Source organism: Neltuma alba, unplaced genomic scaffold, assembly GCF_004799145.2.
Source record: "Neltuma alba isolate B1F8T4 unplaced genomic scaffold, ASM479914v2 tig00012912_pilon, whole genome shotgun sequence".
In the NCBI taxonomy this organism is placed as follows: domain Eukaryota; kingdom Viridiplantae; phylum Streptophyta; class Magnoliopsida; order Fabales; family Fabaceae; genus Neltuma; species Neltuma alba.
Genome location: NW_021637281.1, coordinates 24,111 through 46,616, shown reverse-complemented (window position 1 = coordinate 46,616; position 22,506 = coordinate 24,111). Strand labels below are relative to the sequence as shown.

The following is a 22,506-nucleotide window of genomic DNA, read 5'->3' as shown; positions in this document are numbered from 1 at the left end:
CCTCTACCCCTAAAGCAAATCTGGTGAAGTCAGGTAATTCTATTATAGCCCTAAATGCCTTGGCAACCAGTGATAATACTTGGATTGTTAACTCGGGAGCTACAGATCATATGACGAGTAATAAAGCTTTGTTCAAAATTATAAAGTATTGTCGTGATGAGAACCTTAAAGTGAAAGTTGCTAATGGAATCTTCTCCAAAGTTTGTGGTGTTGAAACTGTCAAGATTTCTGATAACTTATAATTACAAAATGTTTTATTTGTCCCAGCACTTGCATGTAATTTGCTATCAGTGAGTAAAATAACTAAAAATCATCACTGTCGAGTGTTTTTTGATGATACCGGGTGTGTTTTTCAGGATTTGACAATGAGGAGGAGGATTGGCATTGCTAAAGAATGGGACGAACTCTATTATCTTGAAGGCTCAAGGATCATCAATAAACATGTGGGCAAGGCTTTATTTAGTTCAAATTCTTCAAATAAGGATGTATTATTATGGCACTCTAGGATAGGCCATCCCAGTGTTGACTATATGAAACACTTATTTCCAGATTTATTAAATAAAAGTTCAGTTCCTTTTCTTTGTGAAACTTGCCAGTTTGCAAAACAAACTAGAACTTCCTATCCCAAACAACCTTACAAACCAACCGCACCCTTTACCTTAATACATAGTGATATTTGGGGACCTGCAAGAGTTAAATCAACCTCTAACGCTAGGTGGTTTGTGACCTTTATTGATGACCATACTCGAGTAACTTGGGTATACTTGATGAAAGAAAGATCGAAAATTTTTAACATTTTTAGAAGTTTCCACACATTTGTGAAAACTCAATTCCAAGGGACAATCAAGATATTAAGAAGTGACAATGCAAGAGAGTACCTCAGCACAACCTTAAAGGAATTTCTTGACCAACAAGGAATCCACCACCAAACCTCGTGTGCATACACCCCGCAACAAAATGGGGTAGCTGAACGGAAAAACCGACACCTCCTAGAAGTCACCCGAGCCATTATGATTGCCAGGAATGTTCCAAATCTATTTTGGGGAGAAGCTATTCTCACATCAGCCTCCCTAATCAATAGAATGCCCACAAAAGTACTCAACTATCAAACCCCCATTCAAAAACTTCTTGAAACCTACCCAGATTCACCCCTAGTCTCAGACATTCCATTGAAAGTATTTGGATGTGTAGTATATATACATCAAGATGATAGCAACAAACTTGAACCAAGAGCTTTAAAATGTATCTTTCTTGGGTATTCTCCTACCCAGAAAGGTTATAAGTGTTATTGTCCCACAACCAGAAGAGTTTATGTTACTAAGGATGCCGTATTTTCCGAAGAAAATGCATACTATCCCAAATTACCCATTCAGGGGGAGAATTATGACACTGAAGAATGGCTAACTTTGAATGTCCCTGCTCAAATAATCCTAAACATCCCTGAACCAAACCCATAAGCTTCTGAAAATCTAGCTTCCTCTATTCAACCTGAACCTGAAGATCCAAACCCACAAGCTTCTGAAAACCTAACTTCCTCTATTCAACCCGAACTTGAAGATCCAAACCCACAAGCTTCCTCTACTCAACAAAATCACAGCCATCTGGAAAATAGTGTTGAGGTGAATACAGGGATGGACCAGGAAGGTAGTACTGAAACTGATGATGAAGAAGAACAACTCGCAGAAGAGCAGCAAAATAATAGAGTCTCTCACATTCCGAGGCATAACCAAATCTCCAATTTAATGTTAGATCCTGAAGAACTTGGGTGGCCAATTGCTCTCAGAAAAGGGGTAAGATCCTGTACTCAGCATCCCATCAGTCGATTTGTTTCTTATGATAAATTATCTTCTAGAATGCAGACATTTGTAGCAAACTTATCCAGTGAGAGAGTACCTAAGACGTTTCAAGAGGCTATTGGTAACTCTAATTGGAAACATGCTATCAATGAAGAGTTGGAAGCATTGAAACAGAATGAAACATGGGAAATTACCGATTTACCCACAGGAAAGAAGACCATGGGGTGTCAGTGGGTTTTCACAATCAAGTACAATCCAGATGGAAGCATAAACAAATATAAAGCAAGACTTGTAGCTCGAGGATATACACAAACATATGGAGTTGACTATCAAGAAACCTTTGCCCCGGTAACTAAGCTCAACACCATTAAGGTTCTTTTATCAGTAGCAGCCAATCTAGACTGGCCACTTTATCAGCTAGATGTGAAAAATGCTTTTCTGAATGGGGATCTTAAGGAAGAAGTATATATGGAGATACCTGCTGGCTTGAAGAATTCAACAAATTGCTCAAAGGTTTGTAAACTCCAGAAATCATTATATGGGTTGAAACAATCCCCTAGAGCTTGGTTTGGAAGATTCTCGATGACCATGAAAAAAATGGGATACTCACAAGGGCACTCAGATTACACACTCTTCATAAAGCATGTTGGTGATCAAATAACCATCCTGATAGTGTATGTAGACGATATTGTGATTACAGGAAATGATGAAGGTGCCGTAAGAAGGTTAAAGAGATCATTGGCAGCTGAGTTCGAGATGAAAGATTTGGGACAGATGAGGTATTTCCTTGGGATGGAAATTAGTAGAACCAAACAAGGAATAAATGTCTCTCAGAGAAAATATACATTGGATTTGTTGCCAGAAACTGGTATGCTTGGAGCCAAAATTGCAGAAACCCCCATGGAAACTGACTGCAATTTAGAATACAAGAAGGATGGAGTACCGGTTAACACCGGAAGATACCAACGATTGGTAGGAAAACTCATCTATCTAGCTCATACAAGACCAGATATAAGCTACACCGTGGGAGTTGTAAGTCAGTTTATGAATCAACCGCAAGAACAACATATGGAAGCGGTATATAGAATTCTGAAATATTTGCAGATGAATCCAAGAAAGGGGTTATTCTTCAGGAAAGGAGAAGCTAGAGGAATAGAGATTTACACAGATGCAGATCATGGGCGGTCCTTGCTAGATAGGAGGTCCACTACTGGATACATCACTTACTTATGGGGAAATCTGGTTACCTGGAGAAGTAAGAAGCAACCAGTGGTTTCCAGAAGCAGTGCCGAAGCAAAACTAAGGGCACTAGCCCTTGGGGTCTGCGAAGGAATCTAGATAATTAGAGTTCTAAAAGAACTTAGACTAATGCATACTAGGCCAATAAAACTTTGGTGTGATAGTAAATCAGCCATGGAAATGGCCCTAAATCCTGTGCATCATGACAGGACAAAGCATGTTGAAATTGACAGACACTTCATAAGAGAAAAGATTGAAGGTGGTATCATTGACTTATCTTACATCCGAACCAAAAATCAAGTGGCAGATTTGTTTACTAAACCATTGCCCAGAGACTCATTTGAAGGACTAAGGAGCAAGCTGGGAATGATTGACATCTATTCACCAGCTTGAGGGGAAGTGTTGGAAGACAAAACCCAAGCCCAATAAGCTGTGTTTTATTTATTTATTAAGTCCATTCTTTGTATTCAGTTTATCAGTCTAATTAGATTTATCAGATAGATTAGGATAGATCTCTTTGATTTAGTTATTTATCCTAAATTTAGGTATCTTAGCAAGTTATATAATGTACTTTACTGCTTCAATAATCATATACCGATTAAAACAATTGCTCTCTTCTCTCAATATACATTATACCCCATATAAATAAAGTCAATATAATAATAAATAAGAGGTAAAATTGTACATCCATACAAAAAATTTCTCTCAATGTCCTATAAATAGGACAAAAAAAATCTTCTATCTCTGCCTTATAAATAGGACTAGAGGAGTATATCACAGAGGAACAATTATTGGATATGACAGGAAGTGACATCAAAGAATTCTATGGGATGAGGTGATCTCAACATAGACTGAATGTCTTATTCTAAATAAAACCTCGTTTAATTTGTCCTCAGAACAAGAATCATTGCATTATTTGTATGAACCTTCAATGCATTTTGAAATCCGGTTTTGTCTTGCAATGCTTCTATAAGCTGTAAGATCTCATAACACTCTGGTTGGTTTATGCTAAAATTGACAATAGAAACAAAAATTGAAGTAGGAATTCTCATGCGCTGCACGAGATATCAATAATATAAAAGAAAGTTCTTCATAAAAATTTTCTAAATTAAAAAATAATTAATCATCTACTTGTTATGACCATAAATTATCATTCTTACAATATACTACAGCAATTCAAGGTTCAAAAATATGCTCACTTGGATCCAATTCTATTGCTATATTTCCAAAGGCCTCATATTGTTTGTAACAAATGTTCTAAGCTCTATTCCATGCAGCAGACGCAAAAAATTTAATACAGAATCTTCTTGAAATATGGAAACTTGAATTCCTAATGAATTTGAGCTATATGTATCCCTAAGCTATGCGAGGTTTCAAAAAATTGGCAATTTTTTCAAAAAGCCACGCGTGCAATTTTTAGCGATCATAGGATATGGAAGGAAACTCAAGTCATATTTGCATGTCAAATTCAAGTCTTGTAAATTGTAATCAATCTCAATTTTCCCACATTTGCATACGAGCATCCAAATGAAGCATTGAATGATGCAATGACCATCAAACGAGTCACATATGCAATTTCTAAAGATTACAAGACATTCAAGAATCCTTAAGGCAACTTCACATGTTAAGCTCAAATCTTTGAATCAGTCCCAATTTTTTCACAGGTGTGTACAAAAAACCAAATCAAGCACCGAATGATGCAGTGATCAAGATCGTCAATCTTTTCAAGTGCATAGACAAGAAATTAGATAAAGCAAAAATATATAACATATATGTAGAGAGGCTACAAAGAAGCAAAGAAATAGGGAGTTTGGGCTAAAGAGCAATAGTGTACACCTATATGCAATTTTGAGCTCAAGACATCTTTGCATGTCAAGTCCAAGACTCAACCAATCTCAATTTTCCCACAACAACACACAGGCACCGAAATTATGCATCAAAAGATGGAGTGATAGTCAGATAAGCCACATATGCAATTTTGGAGGATCACAATGCATGCAAGCTTCACTAAGGCAGCATTACATGTCAAGCTCAATCCTCTAGTTCAATCTCAATTTTCCCATATTCGTAAATAGGCAAACACCAAATGATGCAATGATCATCATTATTTGCAAGTGCACATACATAACTAAATTGCCCAAGGAAAAAACATAGCATATTTGTAATAGGGCTATAAAGCAGCAAAGACATGGAGAGTCTAAGCTGACGATCAGAAGTTGACCCCTACAATTATATTTATGCGTATTAAGATTATGCATCAAATGAAACAAACTTCACTAAGCTTTGTAATAGCGCATTGCATATAGAAGTCCAAAAGGCCATACAAGGACATCTTTTTAGTTTAAAAAATTGTCACCTTTGTGATAAATCACATGCAATTTCGAAGAATCACAAGAAACGGAAGGAAACTTAAGACATCTTTGCATGTCAAGTTCAAACCTCACAACCAATCTCAACTTTCCAACATATGTACATGGGTATCCAAATGAAGCATCAAAAGATGCAATGCTCATCAAACAAGCCATACATGCCAGTTCAAGGGATAAGCATGCAAGAATGATTAACAAATTCTTGGATGTCAAGCTCAAGCACTGAATCTAAATTTTCTCACATTAATAAATAAGTACCAAAATCAAGAATTAAGTAATGAGCTGAAAACCAAAGCAAGGACATTTTCTTATTCAAAAAAGTCATTTTTCTGATAAGCTACATATGCAATTTCGAAGGATCACAAAAATGTAAGGAAACTGAAGACATCTCTGCATGTCAAGTCCAAGCCTTAGAACCAATCTCAATTTTTCACATCAATAATAGGCATCAAAATTATGCATCAAAAGATGCAATGAGCATCAAATAAACCTCATATGTAATTTTAGAGGATCACAATTCACAACGCATGCAAAATTCATTAAGGTACTTTCACATGTCAAGTTCACGCCCCTTATTTAATCTCAGTTTTGCCCACATTCACAAATAGGCAAGCATCAAATGATGCAATCCCCACTTTCCCACATCCGTAAATAAGCAAGCATCAAATGATGCAATGATCATTTTCCCACATCCGTAAATAGTTAGGCATCAAATGATGCAGTGATCATTTTCCCACATCTGTAAATAGCCAAGCATCAAATGATGCAATGATCATTTTCCCACATCCGTAACTAGCCAAGCATCAAATGATGCAATGATCATTTTCCCACATCCGTAACTAGCCAAGCATCAAATGATGCAATGATCATTTTCCCACATCCATAAATAGCCAAGCATCAAATGATGCATTTTCCCACATCCGTAAATAGCCAAGCATCAAATGATGCAATGATCATTTTTCCCAAATCTGTAAATAGTTAAGCATCAAACGATGCAATGATCCTCATTATTTGCAAGTGCGCATACACAAGTAAATTGTCTAAGGAAAAAATATAACATATTTGTAAGGAGGGCTATAAAGCAGCAAAGATATTGAGAGTCTAAGCTAATGATCAAAAGTTGACCCCTATAATTATATTTATGCACATTAAGATTAGGCATCAAATGAAACAAACTTTACTGAGCCTCGTAATAGTACATTACATATAGAAGTCCAAAAGGCCAAAACAAGGACATCTTTTTAGTTTAAAAAATTGTCACTTTTGTGATAAACCACATATGCAACTTTGAAGAATCATAAGGAATGGAAGGAAACTCAAGACGTCTTTGTATGTTCAGTTCCAGCCTCACAATCAATCTCAACTTTCCAACATATGTACATGGGTATCCAAATGAAGCATCAAAAGATGCAATGATCATCAAATAAGCCACATGTGTTAATACAAGGTATAAGCATGCAAGAATGATGAACAAAGTTTTGGATGTCAAGCTCAAGCACTAAATCCAAATTTTCCCACATTAGTAACGAGGCATCAAAATAAAGAATCAAGTGATGAGCTAAAAACCAATGCAAATCAACCAAGGCTCCACTTAAAAGTACTAATGCAGAGGTTCAGAAGATTGGGTCATAAAGATTCTATACGCTCATGAATCTCCAAAAGGCCGCCAAAATAACAGAATTAGTCAACAGCAAAATCTCACAAAATTTGGAAAAGTTCAGAGTCAGCAAGTTGTCTAGAATCTCAATGAATCCAATGAGCTGATTGCACAGATTATGAGGAACTAAGTCAGGTTAACAATTGTGACAGACTCTTCAACATTCCAGAAAAGTAATGAAACAATGCAAATTTCAGAACAAAGAACCAAAATTGCAGCAAGAAGCTTTTAGGTTTTGCTCTGAACACTTTTAGTTAGATAACCAAAATTCAAAGGTGGAGGAGCATGCAACCTATTAGCAGCAAGTGGCAACAGTTTTGGACAAGGAAATGGAGACCTCAGCAAAATTAAACCAGTAACATTTCAGCTAGTCTCAGTGCAAAGTTCGAAGGAAAATTTTGCCAAAATGAGTTGAGCAGATGTATCACAACAATATTCACTCAACAAATTCGGCAATTGGAAAATCACAGACCCAATGCAATTTGCCTTGCTTTTCTAAAAATTGATCAGCCAAACGTAATTAATTGATCAATATTAAAGTGTCAAACTAGTCCGGTCAATTATAGTAGGAAAAAACTTCAGTTCCCGATCCAAAATTCCGTGGAAATTTTAAGGCGCACACGAAACCTCGGTTACAAAAATCTATCACTTTGGCTCAAAAGTGAAGGTAACTTGCAAAATCAAATCTCTATTTTCTCGAGATCCCAACATATATCTTTGCACCTTGCATTAGGCCACTAGTAATTAAGTTCACAGTGCCTCACTACTCATTTTGAATATTTGATGAAATATAAATATCTCAATAAATTATCAATTTATAACTGTGTTTAATACTGTATTAATTAATTAGCTTGTCTGAAATAGGCAAGTTAGCTATTAGCTTATTTAGAAAACCAGACTCCACTTAGTTCATATAATTCCATTATCCTCTTTCGGGTAGTCGGAAAGCTTAATTTGATGTTAGTTTCATTATTCGCAGGTTTGTTCTTGACCTAAAAAAGAAGAGACAAACTCACTAGATTTCTAAGAGATATATACTCTGAATTGTAATAATCGTATATTGTTGAATCAAAATAAGATGAAAATTTTCAATATAAAGCCATGGACAAATTCGACCTAACTATAAAAGGTACTAAGATAAAACAAAAGGCTGAAACTAACTAAGTTAAAAGGGAACCCGATTCCAGTCTCTTCTGCAACGGCGATGCAAGCAAGCAAGTCAGCCTTAGACCCTGAAATTGGTGCGTCGACAGGTATAATCAGAGACCCAGCTGGTGGCGCGAAACCGTAAACCCCTTTGATCATCTCTCGTGCAATTTCCCGCGCTAATGTCGGCGCTTGCAAATGACCGTTAGGATTAGGGTTTTTGGAGGGCAAAGCCAATATGGCGGTTCTCGGTTAAAAATGTGGTGCTTTTTCCCTCTTTCCCAATTACCCGGCCCTTTTTAAAAGATGTTATGGCGGTTCTCGGTTAAAAATGTGGGCTTTTTCTCTCGTTCCCAATTACCCGGCGCTTTTTAAAAGGTGTTTAAATAAAACAAGAAAATCCAAGTTATTTTTGGCCCACGATGATAATTATATTATCTCTTGAAATGGATCGTATTTATTTAAAAGAATTTACATTCCATGGTATCTTTTGTAAGTACATATAGTTTATTTTATCTTAAATGAAAAGTATTATTGTTTTAATGAAAACTAAATTAAGCTCCTTTTTTAAGAAAAAATATGGGGCCTATTTGTTTTTGTTCTTTGTTTTCTTGTTTTCAAAAAAAAAAGTAAAGAAATTTGTTTGGATAAAATTTTTTAAAAATCATGTAAAAAATCATACTTGATAGGTAATAGTGGTCGCTAATAATGATAAGTGGTTGATAATAGATAAACAGAAAAGAAAATTTCTCAAATTTTTTAAAACAAAAAATAAAAAACACAAAAACAAAAACATGTGTTGTTTTTGTTTTTTGAGTTTTTAAAAACATGTTATTAAAAACAAATTATCAAACAATTTTTTAATTTTACTGTTTTTAAAAATAAAAAATTGTTTTCAAAATAAGAAACCAAACAAACCCATATTCTTTCCTACAAGATCTTTAAAAAATAATTTTTACAAGTATTACCTCCGATCTTTAATATAATACTTCGTTTGATTTTTATTTTGATCCTAAATATAAAACTCTAATCTACTTTATCCCTTATATTTATATACTCCTCCGATCCTTAATATAATATCCATTTAACTAATTTGATTAGATTAAGGAAGTTAGGTAAGTTAGTTAATTATAAGAAAAGTGACACATTTTTCTTAAAACACCATAATCATCTTTCTTAATACCCCATCTCCCTCTTCTACTTGATTATGGTTGAGGGAATATCCATAAGGGTAATTTAGAGAAAATTGATAGATATAATAAATGAGTCTTATATTTAGGACCAAAATCAACTCAAGAATTGGGTCCTATATTAAGGACCGGAGGAGTATTTTTAAGGTGGTCCTTATAATAATGGTAGTTCTTACCAATACACTTAATTAGCAAAGACATTTTAGAAAAAATAATACCTATTTATTACAAATAACTAACTAACTTCTTTTCTTAACTTATTTGAATTAATCAACTAGCTTTTATATGTAAGATGGGAAGTAGTATATATTTTAGATACTGAGTGTATTTAAAAAAAAATACTTTTTAATTGTTAAGTCAACAATAAATTATTATTATGCTGAAATAGTAGTACTCTAGTTGTAGTATAATAAGGCTGCTGGCGCCCATTGTCTCCTGCTCAACCTGTTAGGCTGTTTGCCATTTACCGCCGTCTTTTCTTAATTTGTGTCCAACTTTTAAAGCTGACCACATTTTGAGACTTACGCTGGCTCGACTGAGACCGCCTTGTATTGGGGATGAATAGCGTACCTGTCTGGGACAGCGATAAAAATATTTTATAAACATATTTTATGTAAATCAAAATAAATTTTTTTCACATATTTATTTTTTAAAATTATTATTGAAAAACTATTTATAAGTTACTTATAAACTATTCGAAATGATTGTTAGATGACAATCTAATGATTAATGTTTTTTTTTTTTAAATTGAGGGATCTGAATTTTTAATTTTGTGACAAATTTGCCATCTATTTATTTTGAGAAAAGCGGACAAAGGAAGCTTTTTAATAAATCTACTTACAAAAAATGGGAAAATGGAGCGAAAAATTTTTAAAGAAAATTTCCTCCCCTCTTTCTCTACCTATTCTTTTATAAATTTTTTCTTCGCTCCATCCCCATCTTCTTTCCTAGGCTGAAGTTATTAAAATTTTCGCTTTCCTCCCTCTTTTCTTCGTACTAGGCAAATATCTTTATAATAACTTTTAAATTTAATTTTTGTTCCTCTCAGCTTATTGTTACCATGCTACTAAATATTGGCTTTGTTCCCCTCACCGTATAACTAAACAAAAATTGTTATTAGTTAGAACATGATAATATGTGATTTATAAATTTTGTTACCGAAATTGGGTAATAAATATATGAATACTTTTCTATGTTTTAAATTAAATAATATATACTGAAATATTTGTTCGTGCTCACATTTGAAAAACCCTTTTCCATCTGATTTTTAATTAAAATAGTAATTCAAAACTATTAAAATAAATAATCACAAGCAATTTTAAATTAAGTATTTGAAACCTCGTACCAAAACTTTGTTGACTATTCGTCCCCCCAGCCAAAAGTCACAGTTAAATTTCTCGTCGATGGAATGTCTAATTTTGATTGCAAATAAAATGTCATGATTTCAACGGCTTAGTAAGGCTTGTTTGGCTATGATCATTTTAAAACAAAATCATCATAACATTTGAGGGGAAAACAACGGATTAGATTAAATAGGTTCTCAGTCCCCAAAAAAAAAAAAATTCTGATAGGTTGTGATATCAATAGTTTAGCACACTTTGTTTATATCAGCTGGGATTGAGTCTAACAGAAAAAACTGATATTTCATAATGTGATGAGGTACCCATGTTTAGTGTCTTATGGTATCTTAAATAGGATTACCAATACCTAACCATATGGGGAGAAAAAAAGGGAAGGCTTGCTTGGCTAAGCATTTAGTTTGCGTTGATGCGCTTTCTTCGTCAAAATAAATAAATAAGAGTATGACTAAACGAATGACAACCAGAAGTTCCATCTTCAATTTTAAATTTCTATCGACAAACCGTCAACTACTGCAATAATGTGAACTTTTGCACTCAGACTTCGAGGGTGTTTGGGTAAGAACAAAATCATAGTTTTATAAGTACTTTTACAGTATACGAAGTAAATATGTGGAGGAATTTGTCTCGATTTATGAAAAAGTGCTTTTGAAAGTAATTATGGGGTGTTCCAAACACCCCTTTCAAATTATAAAAAAAGTACTACTTCCGACCTTAATTATAAGAGCTAGTTGACTAATTTGGAGGGTTTAAGGAAAGAAGTTAAGTTAGTTATTTATAATAAATAGGCGTTGTCTTTCTTAAAATATCCTTGCTAATCAAGTGTATTGGTTAGAACTACCATTGTTAGAAGAACTACCTTTAAAAAAAATACATAAATATGAAAGACAAAGCGGATTGGGGTATTATATTTAGGACCAAAATAAAAATCAAATAAGATCTTATATTAAGGACCAGAGGTAGTATATTATAAAAAGTACAATAATTTATTCAGAAAATTTTCACAACAAAATCAAATTGTTAGGTAATTAGATCCATTTCACATTTCAGGGTCATAGCTAATTAATGTGAACTTTTACATTCAGACTTCAAATTTTTGCTGTCAAAACTTAAAAGTCTTATAACCTGCTTCATTTTCTATAACACAAAATTGTTGCTTTGCGCCGGTCAATTAAATGTGCATTAATTCCTTCATGACATTGGAAATTAACCATTTTACGTCAATAGAAAAAGCCATTTCATGTTTGGGAATAATTTTCTTTTCGTTTTTAATTTCTAGAAAACCAGACACAACATATCTTGACATCCCAGCCATGTTTTTTTCATCAAAATTTTTTTTTGGAACAATTGATAATTAAAATTCAATCAAGTAATATTGATTAAAAAAAACCCCAACAAATTAAACTATATTATCCACGAGCTATCATTATTAGGTTCATTAGTTATTAGCTGTTTCTCTTCTGGGCCAGTTCATATCATTTCTTTGAACCGGTGGTTCTCTAGTGTACACAGTTGTGCTGAGGCAAAAGTCAGATAAACGTTGGTATAAAAAGATATTCTCAAAAGTGTAGCAAAAAAAAATATTCTAAGAAAATCTCATTACATATTTTATTGTGCAAAAATATCCGAAATTTGTTTTAAGGTACAAAATTTTTTTGGTAAGTGCAATTTTTCTCTAATCATGTGCAACCTAGTTCAATAAAATGCAAAATAAAATATATTTATACATAATTGAAAATATGTTATAAATAACTCAAGAAAAATTGCATCTGCTCAGAGACTTAAATATTCAGGAAACTTTAGGAGATAAATTTTGCAATTTTTTTACGAAAAATTTCCAGCAAGCTACTTTATAAAAAGTCAAATAAAGGTAGCTGCATTCCTTTCCTTCTATGTTGGAAATTTAAATTATTCCTTGTTTGTTGCCGTCCAACTTGTACGACTTTTCAAATTGAGACCGTGATGTTGAAAATGTAGGCATTATTCCATCACAGCTGCTTCCCATTAACAAATGATCATCACATAACTAAGGGGCTTGAGTCTAATAAAAAAGATTAGTTTTTCATGACGTGATGATTTAATGTTTGAATTCCCGTTACGAGAAGTACTAATATTTAGTACTTAACAGTGTTTCAAGTAGAATTACCTGTAATAGACAAAGACTTATGCTTTAGCAACAAAAAAAAAAAATCACATAGAATAAGACTTGCTTTATTCATTTAAGCATATCTTTACCAAAATTTTGAATTTTTTTCATGTTGGGTGAGTTTGAAAAATATTTTCCCTTTGACGTTAAACTATATGAATAACCGACTTGGTTTGTAATTATGATGAAAAGATTGTATTTTCATAACATTCTCAAATATTTCTTCATTGTTTAAAAAAACATGAAAAGATTATATTTTCACAAACAAACATTTTTGGCCTAAAAAAACAAAGAGTACCTTTTTTAAGATTATGCCAAGAGAATTTGAATCATGAATTTTATCTACGTCCCGCTGACCACAGATTTTAGGCCTGGCAATAAATTTATTAAAAAAAAAACTTGGAATGAGACACATAATATGAATATTATATTATATATTGATAAAAAAAATAGTATGAAAAACGCATGTGTTATAACTGTATATAATTATATACTACCTCCAGTCTTTAATATAAAATCTTATTTGACTTTTATTTTGGTCCTAAATATAATATTTCAATCTACTTTGTTTTTATATTTATGTATTTTTTCTCAACATTTCTTTTAACAATAGTAGTTCTAACTAATACACTTAATTAGTAAGAATATTTTAGGAAAGATAATACTTATTTATTATAAATAATTAATTTAATTTTTTTAATTTCTTTAAATTAATCAACTAGTTTTTATAATTAGAATCGGAGACAATATCAGGTTGGCTGTGTTTGTACAATCTGTACTCACCCATAGGTTGAGGTAACTAGCCTGTGGTGGTTAACGTACGGCTTGTCAGCTGAGAAAGTTCATAACTGCGCAAGAGAAACATGGCCACTATTTTTATTTCTTTTGAAGTGAAAAAAAAAACCCCTGAAGACCAGAAAAATACTCCTCCGGTCCTAATTATAAGACCCAATTGACTTATTTGAGGAGATTAAGGAAGTAAGTTAAGTTGGTTATTTATAATAAATAAGTGTTGTTATTCCTAAAATATCCTTGCTAATTAAGTATATTGGCTAAAACTATCATTATCAGAAGGATTATCTTGAAAAAAATACATAAATATAAGAGACAAAATGGATTGGGTCTTATAATTAGGACCAAATAAAAAGTCAAATTGGGTCTTATAATAAGGACCGGAGGAGTAGTATTTATGTCAAAAATATTTAAGTTAAATATAAACCATTCAAAATTATCAACATGAATGATTCCGATCAAGACAAATACTCACATTCTAAAAATTGTTGCAAAATTTTAATATAAAAATCGATTTGAATTATATTAACTATATTTTTGCTTGACGGATAGAATTTTTCATATGTTTAAAATAATTTTCTAACAAGGGTTTCGGGTTTAGTCAAAGCTGGATTCTAACATTCGGGCACCGGTTGGCTCGAATTGCGTCATGGATCGGGGGTGAAGACGGATCCAACCTTGCTCATGTTCAGTCTGAACTCAACGTTCATGATCAGGAATAATGAGACAAGTCGACCGCTTAGGTTGATTTTTTTTCCGAATAAGACAATTTATTTATCTTGATTTTGATTTACATATATTGACTGCAGACTTCAAAACAGCCGTGAAAGATAACCAACCAATGACCAGTCGATGCTTCTCCGAAAACGAGAAGGTATTATGAAGGCTTGTAGCCACGGAGCAAAAGGTTGAACTGAACAAGAAAACGGTCACTTTCTGCTACAGGCAGGATATCTAAGTGGTGGGAAATCTTCCCATGAGTTGAAGAAGCAGAAGAAGTCCGAGCTTGTGAGGTGGGACACGTGACTGTTCTTAGTCGTTTCACACTTTCACCATCCACATCCAGGAACGAACAGCATCCAAACGAAGCACATCAACGCCAACCACTGTGCTATAAAACTGCCAATTATCAATTAATTATTATTATTCATCGACCACTGGGAAAAAGTATATTTTCTCCATTTCCATGTTCCCTCCACCATCTCTGCTTCCATCTTGAAGAGCTGAAAGTGACATACATAGTCCGGCGGAATTGGGTTACCAACGAGGTCCTCGCTTCTCAAGCTGGAAACTATTTTTTTCTTGGCTGTTATATGGTGATATATCGTTGTTGGTTTCGCTATTTGATTTGCTAGTAATTTAGTGTTTATGGAGATTTTCTAGCGTTTGAGTTGGTGACTTAAATCATAGTCACGTAGTGGGTTAGGTTTATGGCTGGAATTGGGTTTTCTCTAGGAGACGCGTGGATACATGGGTGCAGAATTTATGGACCGGGAACTTCGCGTGCTTGATATGAGTTAGGATTAGCTAGCGTCTGCTTAGTTTGTATTTTTCGAAATTGATTTTTCACTTTTTAAGTCATCGTTAATCCGATATATCCGTCAGTTTCGTTTCAATGCTTCGATTTGAAGACGCTGTGCATCTTGTAATCTTCACTTGAACGAAGGAAGGGACAAGAAACTATCGACTTGAAACAGTTGACTTTTTGGAATTCTATTGATTGTTCTGAGTAATTGTTTCACTTTGTTAGGAATTAGAAGTTCCATAGATCAAGTAGGAAAGAATGCAGAATCTTGTTAGTTGAAGATAGTATCAATTGTTGCATGTCGTTGCTTGTGCTTGTGTTTCTACGCTTGTGCATGGCTGTCTTTTAGGGTATTCTATGTTTGGTAGGATTGAAATGAGCGGGTGGAGAATGGTAAAATTTTCGGCGGCATAATATAAGTCTAAAGTCGTTGTTATTTTCTATCTCTTTAATTTCACATCCCCAATTTCACGCTTATGCACATTCTTAGCATCTGCATTAGAGATGCCAGGAAAATGGCATTTCAGTAACCTTGGAATTGTTATATAATGCAGATCGGAGATTCCAGCAGTCATATAGCAGAACCATTATGGGTTGTGGCTGCTTTGGAGCCTCAACTATAAAGAGGAAAAGGAGTCCTACTCATAATCCTAATGACGTTGATGGTAAGGGCCTAGAAGTTGCTGGCTTTTGTATTCCTATACTTCAATAAGGTTATAAGTTCGTGTAATTTCATTTTCATTTGTGGAAACTTATACTATCAGCGTGTTTCTTTTGTTATTATGGAGAGTCAAGGTTTATCTACTGAAAATGATTGGTCAAGGTTTATCTACTGAAAATGATTGAATATATCCTTATCCATTGAATTCCGTTTTTTCCCCCACTGTTTGCAAGCTGTATGCATTTGTTGAAAATAAGAACTGTACTATTAGAAAAATGTTTTTGTTCTTTGCAAGTTCTGAAGTGTGTTTATAACATGGCTCCATATTCATTAAAAAGTTAGGAGACCTTTCGTTAGCACTGTGTTAAAAGCATTTGACGTGCTGTAGAGTATGTCATATTTATTATTTAATATTATGGGACTTCTTGACTTATGTTTCATTAATGTCTCGTGGGACTGCTAATTGATTTCCTCCATATGTCTGCTTGAGAGGAAGCTGCATTTTCGTACATGATGTTTCATCTTGGCTGCATTACCTTTCCTTTCTTTTTTTAGTTGTTTGTCTGCCTCAACTCTATTACAAATGTCATGCTCATAATATGAAAATTTATTCACAATGCTTTCCATGGAAATTTGAATCATATACATCACATCCTTTCCATTCCATCCCAATATTTTCTCTTAATTATGACCTGAGCGATAATAATCTCATTTCACAAGAAGTTGCTCATGAGTTTCCAAAACTTTCATTAATTAGCAAGTTCACATTTGGGATTTGGAGTCCTTGTTGGTCGTTAGAAACTTGTTGTCATTTTATGGATCTTGGAGTTTTGAGTTTTACATTGACAGCACATCTAGCAACTGAAGTGAGATTGTATTTTTTTCATGTCTGCTGCTGCATCTTCTGAGATTCCGTTTTTTGCCATTTCATTCTGCTTATATCTGAGAATATTTTGTTTTATTTTTTTTATGAGCTCTTCTATCTGGCCTGCTCTTTCTTTGGTTTTTTTGGGGCCAGGAGAAGCTTCTTTTGTGAATAAAAGAATTACGCTCACTAATACGACCAACGACACAGAACAAACTAAACAAGTAATATTGGTATTTAGATCCCAAGTACAGAGAAGATGGGATCTAGATCCATGGTGATCATTGTTTAAATTTTTTAATAATAGCTCAACTTGAGTATTGTCAAGCTTTCCTGGGCTGTTATTTATGGCAAGTTCAAACAGTAAATTTCTGATTGGAATTCAAAAGGCTATGACGTCCCTTATTTTGTATATTTCTCTTATATAATAATGGTATTGATAACAAACATCCTTTAGGGTATCTGTGCCACTTTGCTCTTTGTTTTATTTTGAATAAGCAACACAGCTATGACTTGTTCATAATAATTTTGATGTACATGCTCAGGCGTTGCACTTGATAATGTTAAGAATTTCTCTGATAAAGAACTAAGGGTGGCAACAGATAATTATGACTCAAGGAAGAAGATAGGAAGGGGAGGTTTTGGAACTGTTTACCAGGTATTACGTTTAAAGACACTTCCATATGTTGCATTATTATTGGATTAATATGCTTGTCAGCCTGTTAAACATATAATACTTCTTCAGGGTTAGTGCTATTTGCAAATTTCTTTTTCTCCTCTTCCTTCCATGCTGAATATCATATTTAGGACGCATTTGTACTGCAAGTGGCAAAATGGGACCAGCAAAGGTCGCCAAGGCCTTTGAGAATCTATTTCCATGGTTACAATTTATGTCATATGTGAAAAAGATGTTCTGCATTGACTTACTGTAGAGCCTTGGCATTCACAGGCAAATCTCTTACATATTTTCTTATATGGTGTCTTATAATGATTAGATAGCAATATTTATTTTCCTCGATGGCAAAAAGGCAATATTTATTTTCCTCAACATATCAACATACACTTTGATGGAATTAACTTACTCTTCACAAAAACAACATTACAATTTGGGTGTTCAGTATCCAGCTTTGCTTGTTAAAATTATTTTCAATACTCTTAGGTGCCGTTTCTAGATCGTACTTCTGGTGGGCTAAGGATTGTTGGATCTTGCCTCCATCAATTTTTCACTGTTATGTTTTCAATGCATAAATATTACTTCAGCTTTGAGAAGTAAATCCGTTTGTTTTAAATTGTACTGAAAAACTAGAATAGAAGGCTGTCTAAAGACTGGTCTAAATATATGATGTCACGTTATATGCTAGCTTAAGCTGACAAACTGAATTGAGTGCCTAGAGGTTACATAAAATTTCAACATTATGCTCTAGTTAACTTTTATGCCACTTCAGGTCAAAAACGACTCTTAAGCCACTGCTTATTATTCATGTTGTAATTTTATTAGGGAACCTTGAGGGATGGAAGACAAGTAGCAGTGAAGACCCTTTCTGCAGGATCAAGGCAAGGAGTCCCTGAATTTTTGACTGAAATCAAGACTATATCAAATGTTAAGCATCCAAACCTTGTTGAATTGATTGGTTGCTCTGTTCAAGGATCTAGTCGTATTCTGGTGTATGAGTACGTGGAAAATAACAGCATTGATCGTGCATTACTTGGTAAATTTGACAAAAACTTCATGTGAATTAAGAATCAATGTGTAAGATTGATACGCTGAAGAGAGGAAAAAGACATTTGATCATGCTTTCCTTTCTTCTGTAAATCGTTATGTAGGCACAAGAAATACAGGCATCAAACTGGACTGGAGAAGAAGATCTGCAATTTGCATGGGTACCGCTAGGGGTCTTGCATTCCTTCATGAGGAACTTGTTCCACACATTGTGCACAGAGACATCAAAGCTAGCAACATACTACTTGACAAAGACTTTAACCCGAAAATAGGGGACTTTGGGTTGGCTAAATTATTCCCTGATGACATCACTCACATTAGCACTAGAATTGCTGGGACAACGTAAGTTATATTCCATATTCCTGGTTAAACTTTATCTGTTTGTTTCTTGGGAAAGTCCAGCACTCCTGCTCAACTAATTTTGGCCTTTCCGCTGTTATTTCTCATCCACACCAAACATCTACTAATATTGATTATAGGAAGTAGGGATTCTTCATATCTGTTAATCTTTCACATCTGGGTGGGATAGCTAAACTAGCCATAATTAATAAAAGATATCCACCCTGAAGAGTTTGACTGACCTGGATATACAGGAAACTCTAAGGTCCCTTTTGGTACGACGCATTGAGAATGAGGGATTGGGATTGGGATTGTAATTGAAAAAAATTATTAAAATAATATTTAGTATGAGTAATTGTTTATTATATAGGGTTAGGCAAACCTATAGAGGTGGGATTGGGGAATACCACTTCCCCCCATGGTAGTTTCCAATCCTACATACGTGGGTTTGGCTAATCTCATATGACAAACAATCTCTTATACTAAATACTTTTTTAATAGATTTTCTCAATTGCAATCCCAATCCCAATCTCTCATTTTCAATACTTCCTACCAAACGTAACCTAAGCTTTGAGATGTACCATGTGCAAAATTTTGTAATACGATGCCTCCAATTTAGTTCCACCTAACTCCAATGATAATTCAAGGGGCACTCGAGAGATGAGTTTGATTAAAAACAAGAATAAAGGAGATCATGTTTCTTTAAATGACTGATGAAAGCATCCTTTGAACTAGCTTTTCAATATTCGGAAATGCCAGACTGCATATTAATTAAAGATGAGAGCTCATTTTGATGTTACTGAAGTTCGTGGAGAACAATCCATTGTGATTTGCTGATATGTATATTCTATGCTCGAGCCACTGGGCTGGAAACATGATTACAGAGATTAACTCCCATGTTTTCAGTGAAGAAAATCCGAAGATGCATATCTCCAAAAATATAAAAATCAATGATCTATCTGCAAACAGGTCTAGTAGCATGTGTATCTTTCGAAGGTTTGTGTTTGCAATAGAAACATTACCAGTCATGGACCTTTCTTTGGAGGTTAAGCCCCCTTTTCTTTTGTACAGAGTTTAGGCCTTTTAATTTGACTAGTTCCTCGATAGATTGCTTATGAAAATGTCTCTGGCGCCTACTGTTAACTTATTATCATATTTTTGTTTTTGTAAAAATCAGTTTTGTAACATTATAAACCCTTCAAGAACTCTATTATGCATTTCTGTCACCAGCTACATTTGTCAATTTCTGGTCAATCCATACTTGGTTTTGATTAAAACCGTACCCTGCTTTGTTTTTCATTTGCACAGCGGTTATCTAGCACCCGAATATGCATTAGGTGGTCAGTTAACCATGAAGGCTGACGTATACAGCTTTGGAGTTCTTGTACTGGAAATAATTAGTGGCAAAAGCAGTTCAAGGGCAAATTGGGGGGGAACCGACAAAGTCCTCTTGGAATGGGTAAGTTCTGTTCCCTGCTTTTGCAAGCTACCATGCAACATAATAAGCTTCACGTACTGTAAGTTCCTAAGATGATTTTATATCCTGATGATAATGATGCCTTGACGCTCTTCATTTCACATTCCCACGTTTTATTTCATTAATTTAGGCTCGATCACAGTTTCTCGCTTTTGCTGCTCAGTACCCCAGAACAAATAGATGACCCATTGAAGGAGGAAATTCTTAGGTAGGCCTAGTCTACAAAAGATGCGATGACCGAAGCCATTATTGATGGCATAAGCATGTCAGAAAAGGAGTCCCGCTGAAAAATGCGACCGACGTGCTTACATGTCTGTTAATTATTGACTTGATCTTTTGATTTTTGGTAAACCCCCCACTCAAGTTGTAGAAAAAATGGTGACACGTGCCGTTCTCTCCTTGCTCCTTCCCCAGTCCAGTAAGAATCGTGTTTGATATAATGTTTGACACTGCCAAAAATCATTTCAATGCCAAAGCATAATGCTCTTTCACAAGTTCACACCCTTGAACTCCATAAATAGTTTAACAAGTCCCATATAACATTAACTTCCGACGTCTTTTCTGGAATAGACATATGCAAGATGTGTCTGTTACTTTCTGTGTGGGACGGGGGAAGAAACATGATGATCTCTTTTCACTTTCTTAGGCTTGGCAACTTCATGAAGAAGGGAGACTTTTGGAGCTAGTGGATCCCGAGATTGGAGAATTTCCTGAAGAAGAAGTGATTAGGTACATGAAGGTAGCTTTTTTCTGCACACAGGCGGCAGCAAACAGAAGGCCACTGATGTCCCAGGTTTTGGATATGCTGTCCAGGAAAATCCGGCTCAATGAGAAGGAGCTAACAGCGCCAGGATTCTTCCAGAATTCAGGAGAATCCTCTAAAAAGAACGTATCCACTGCGTCCACTAGCAATCAAACTCATTCTCTACCCCCCACTATTACTGAGGTGACCCCTCGATGAAGCCTTTATTGATATAATTCCCATTGACCCTAGTGTTGAATGCAAAGTTCACAGAAGAAACGAGATTTTTTCCTTTGTAATTCAGTAGGAGAGAAATGTCAAGGAGAGGGAAGTCTCCGTCCCTTTTTTTTTTTTGCCTTTTGTTCCCCTTTGTCTATTCTTTTTCTTTTTGTGAAATGAAAAGCATATTGAAATTCAAAACAAACGGTGCATATTTAGTTAATCTTGTGCAGATTTGCATTAAGAAAACATGTAATTGAGAGATTACGTGTTGACTGGTATGTGTACAACACACAGCACGAGGGACTGGAACTTATTCTAATTTCTAATAATGAATCAAGAAGTCATAGAAATGAGATATTTGGTTGAAACTTGTTGACAAATCCTTACTAAGTCAACACAGCCATGCTTTTTTTTTTTTTCTCTCTCCTGAGAAATATTCACTCAATTTTAGAATTTGTTTAGAGGAAAGCGAACTCATATGCACAACAAACAAATTTGATTCTTACGGTAGCATGCCACGTGCTGCCTCCACTATCCAAAATGTGTGACTTGGCTTGACGAAACACATAGTTGATTAAATTAGAAAAAGATTAAATTTTGAGCATTCTTAGACCCAATCAGAGATAGCTCTTACAAAGGGTTTTCTGGGATTTACAAAGACTCTAATTTAAAACTTTGTCCTTGAGGGGACAAAATTCTTTTCACCAAAACCAATGCCTGGTGAAACACTGGTTGTTATTGGATAAACTGGCAAACCTATTCAAAATTAGTGGTGCAGGGGGACTGTATATAATTTCTTCTTTTTTCCCCATAGAAGTGCAGCTGCTCTTCCCGTCAAATGAGGGACGAGGCCAGAACATCGGGTCCAAAATGCTCATGGGCATGTTGCTCATACTCGAGTCTAAAAGTTTAAAATTAGTTGATAGAGTTGTTTTGCCAGGAGAAAACATAAAAAAGTAAAGGTTAAAAAACAAGGGCATTCTCCAAACTAAAAATTCGGCTTAAATGGATGCAAACCATTGGGAGGGGAATGTCTTTATTTAACTCTCTCCCCACTTTCCTTCATTTGCTATCTCTACCATTAAATTAGATGAGATTTAATACACTATGACAATATTATTATAATATTAGATAATAAAAAATACATATAAATAAATTTAATCTATATATAAATAAATATTATCATAATCATGATAAAAATAAAAGAATTATAAAATATTTTAATAGAAATCTATGAATTATGTGTGCATATTAATTTCTAA

The 22,506-nt window shown here is 34.4% G+C and overlaps 1 protein-coding gene across 2 annotated transcripts; it reads left to right on the top strand.

The window, feature by feature from the left end:
- The first annotated feature begins 14,375 nt into the window (after window positions 1–14,375).
- LOC114732440 (cold-responsive protein kinase 1) lies at window positions 14,376–21,612 on the top strand. Of its 2 annotated transcripts, XM_028919719.1 has the most exons (8): window positions 14,376–14,436; window positions 14,503–14,961; window positions 15,773–15,883; window positions 17,290–17,402; window positions 18,243–18,453; window positions 18,569–18,806; window positions 20,112–20,262; window positions 20,927–21,612. In XM_028919719.1, exons 3-8 carry the CDS (start codon window positions 15,808–15,810, stop codon window positions 21,239–21,241), a joined length of 1,104 nt encoding a protein of 367 aa, XP_028775552.1. In that variant the 5' UTR covers window positions 14,376–14,436; window positions 14,503–14,961; window positions 15,773–15,807; the 3' UTR covers window positions 21,242–21,612. The 2 variants fall into 2 exon arrangements, with proteins under 2 accessions (XP_028775552.1, XP_028775553.1); XM_028919720.1 differs by lacking the exons at window positions 14,376–14,436; window positions 14,503–14,961 and adding an exon at window positions 14,984–15,644.
- The last annotated feature ends 894 nt before the right edge of the window (window positions 21,613–22,506 follow it).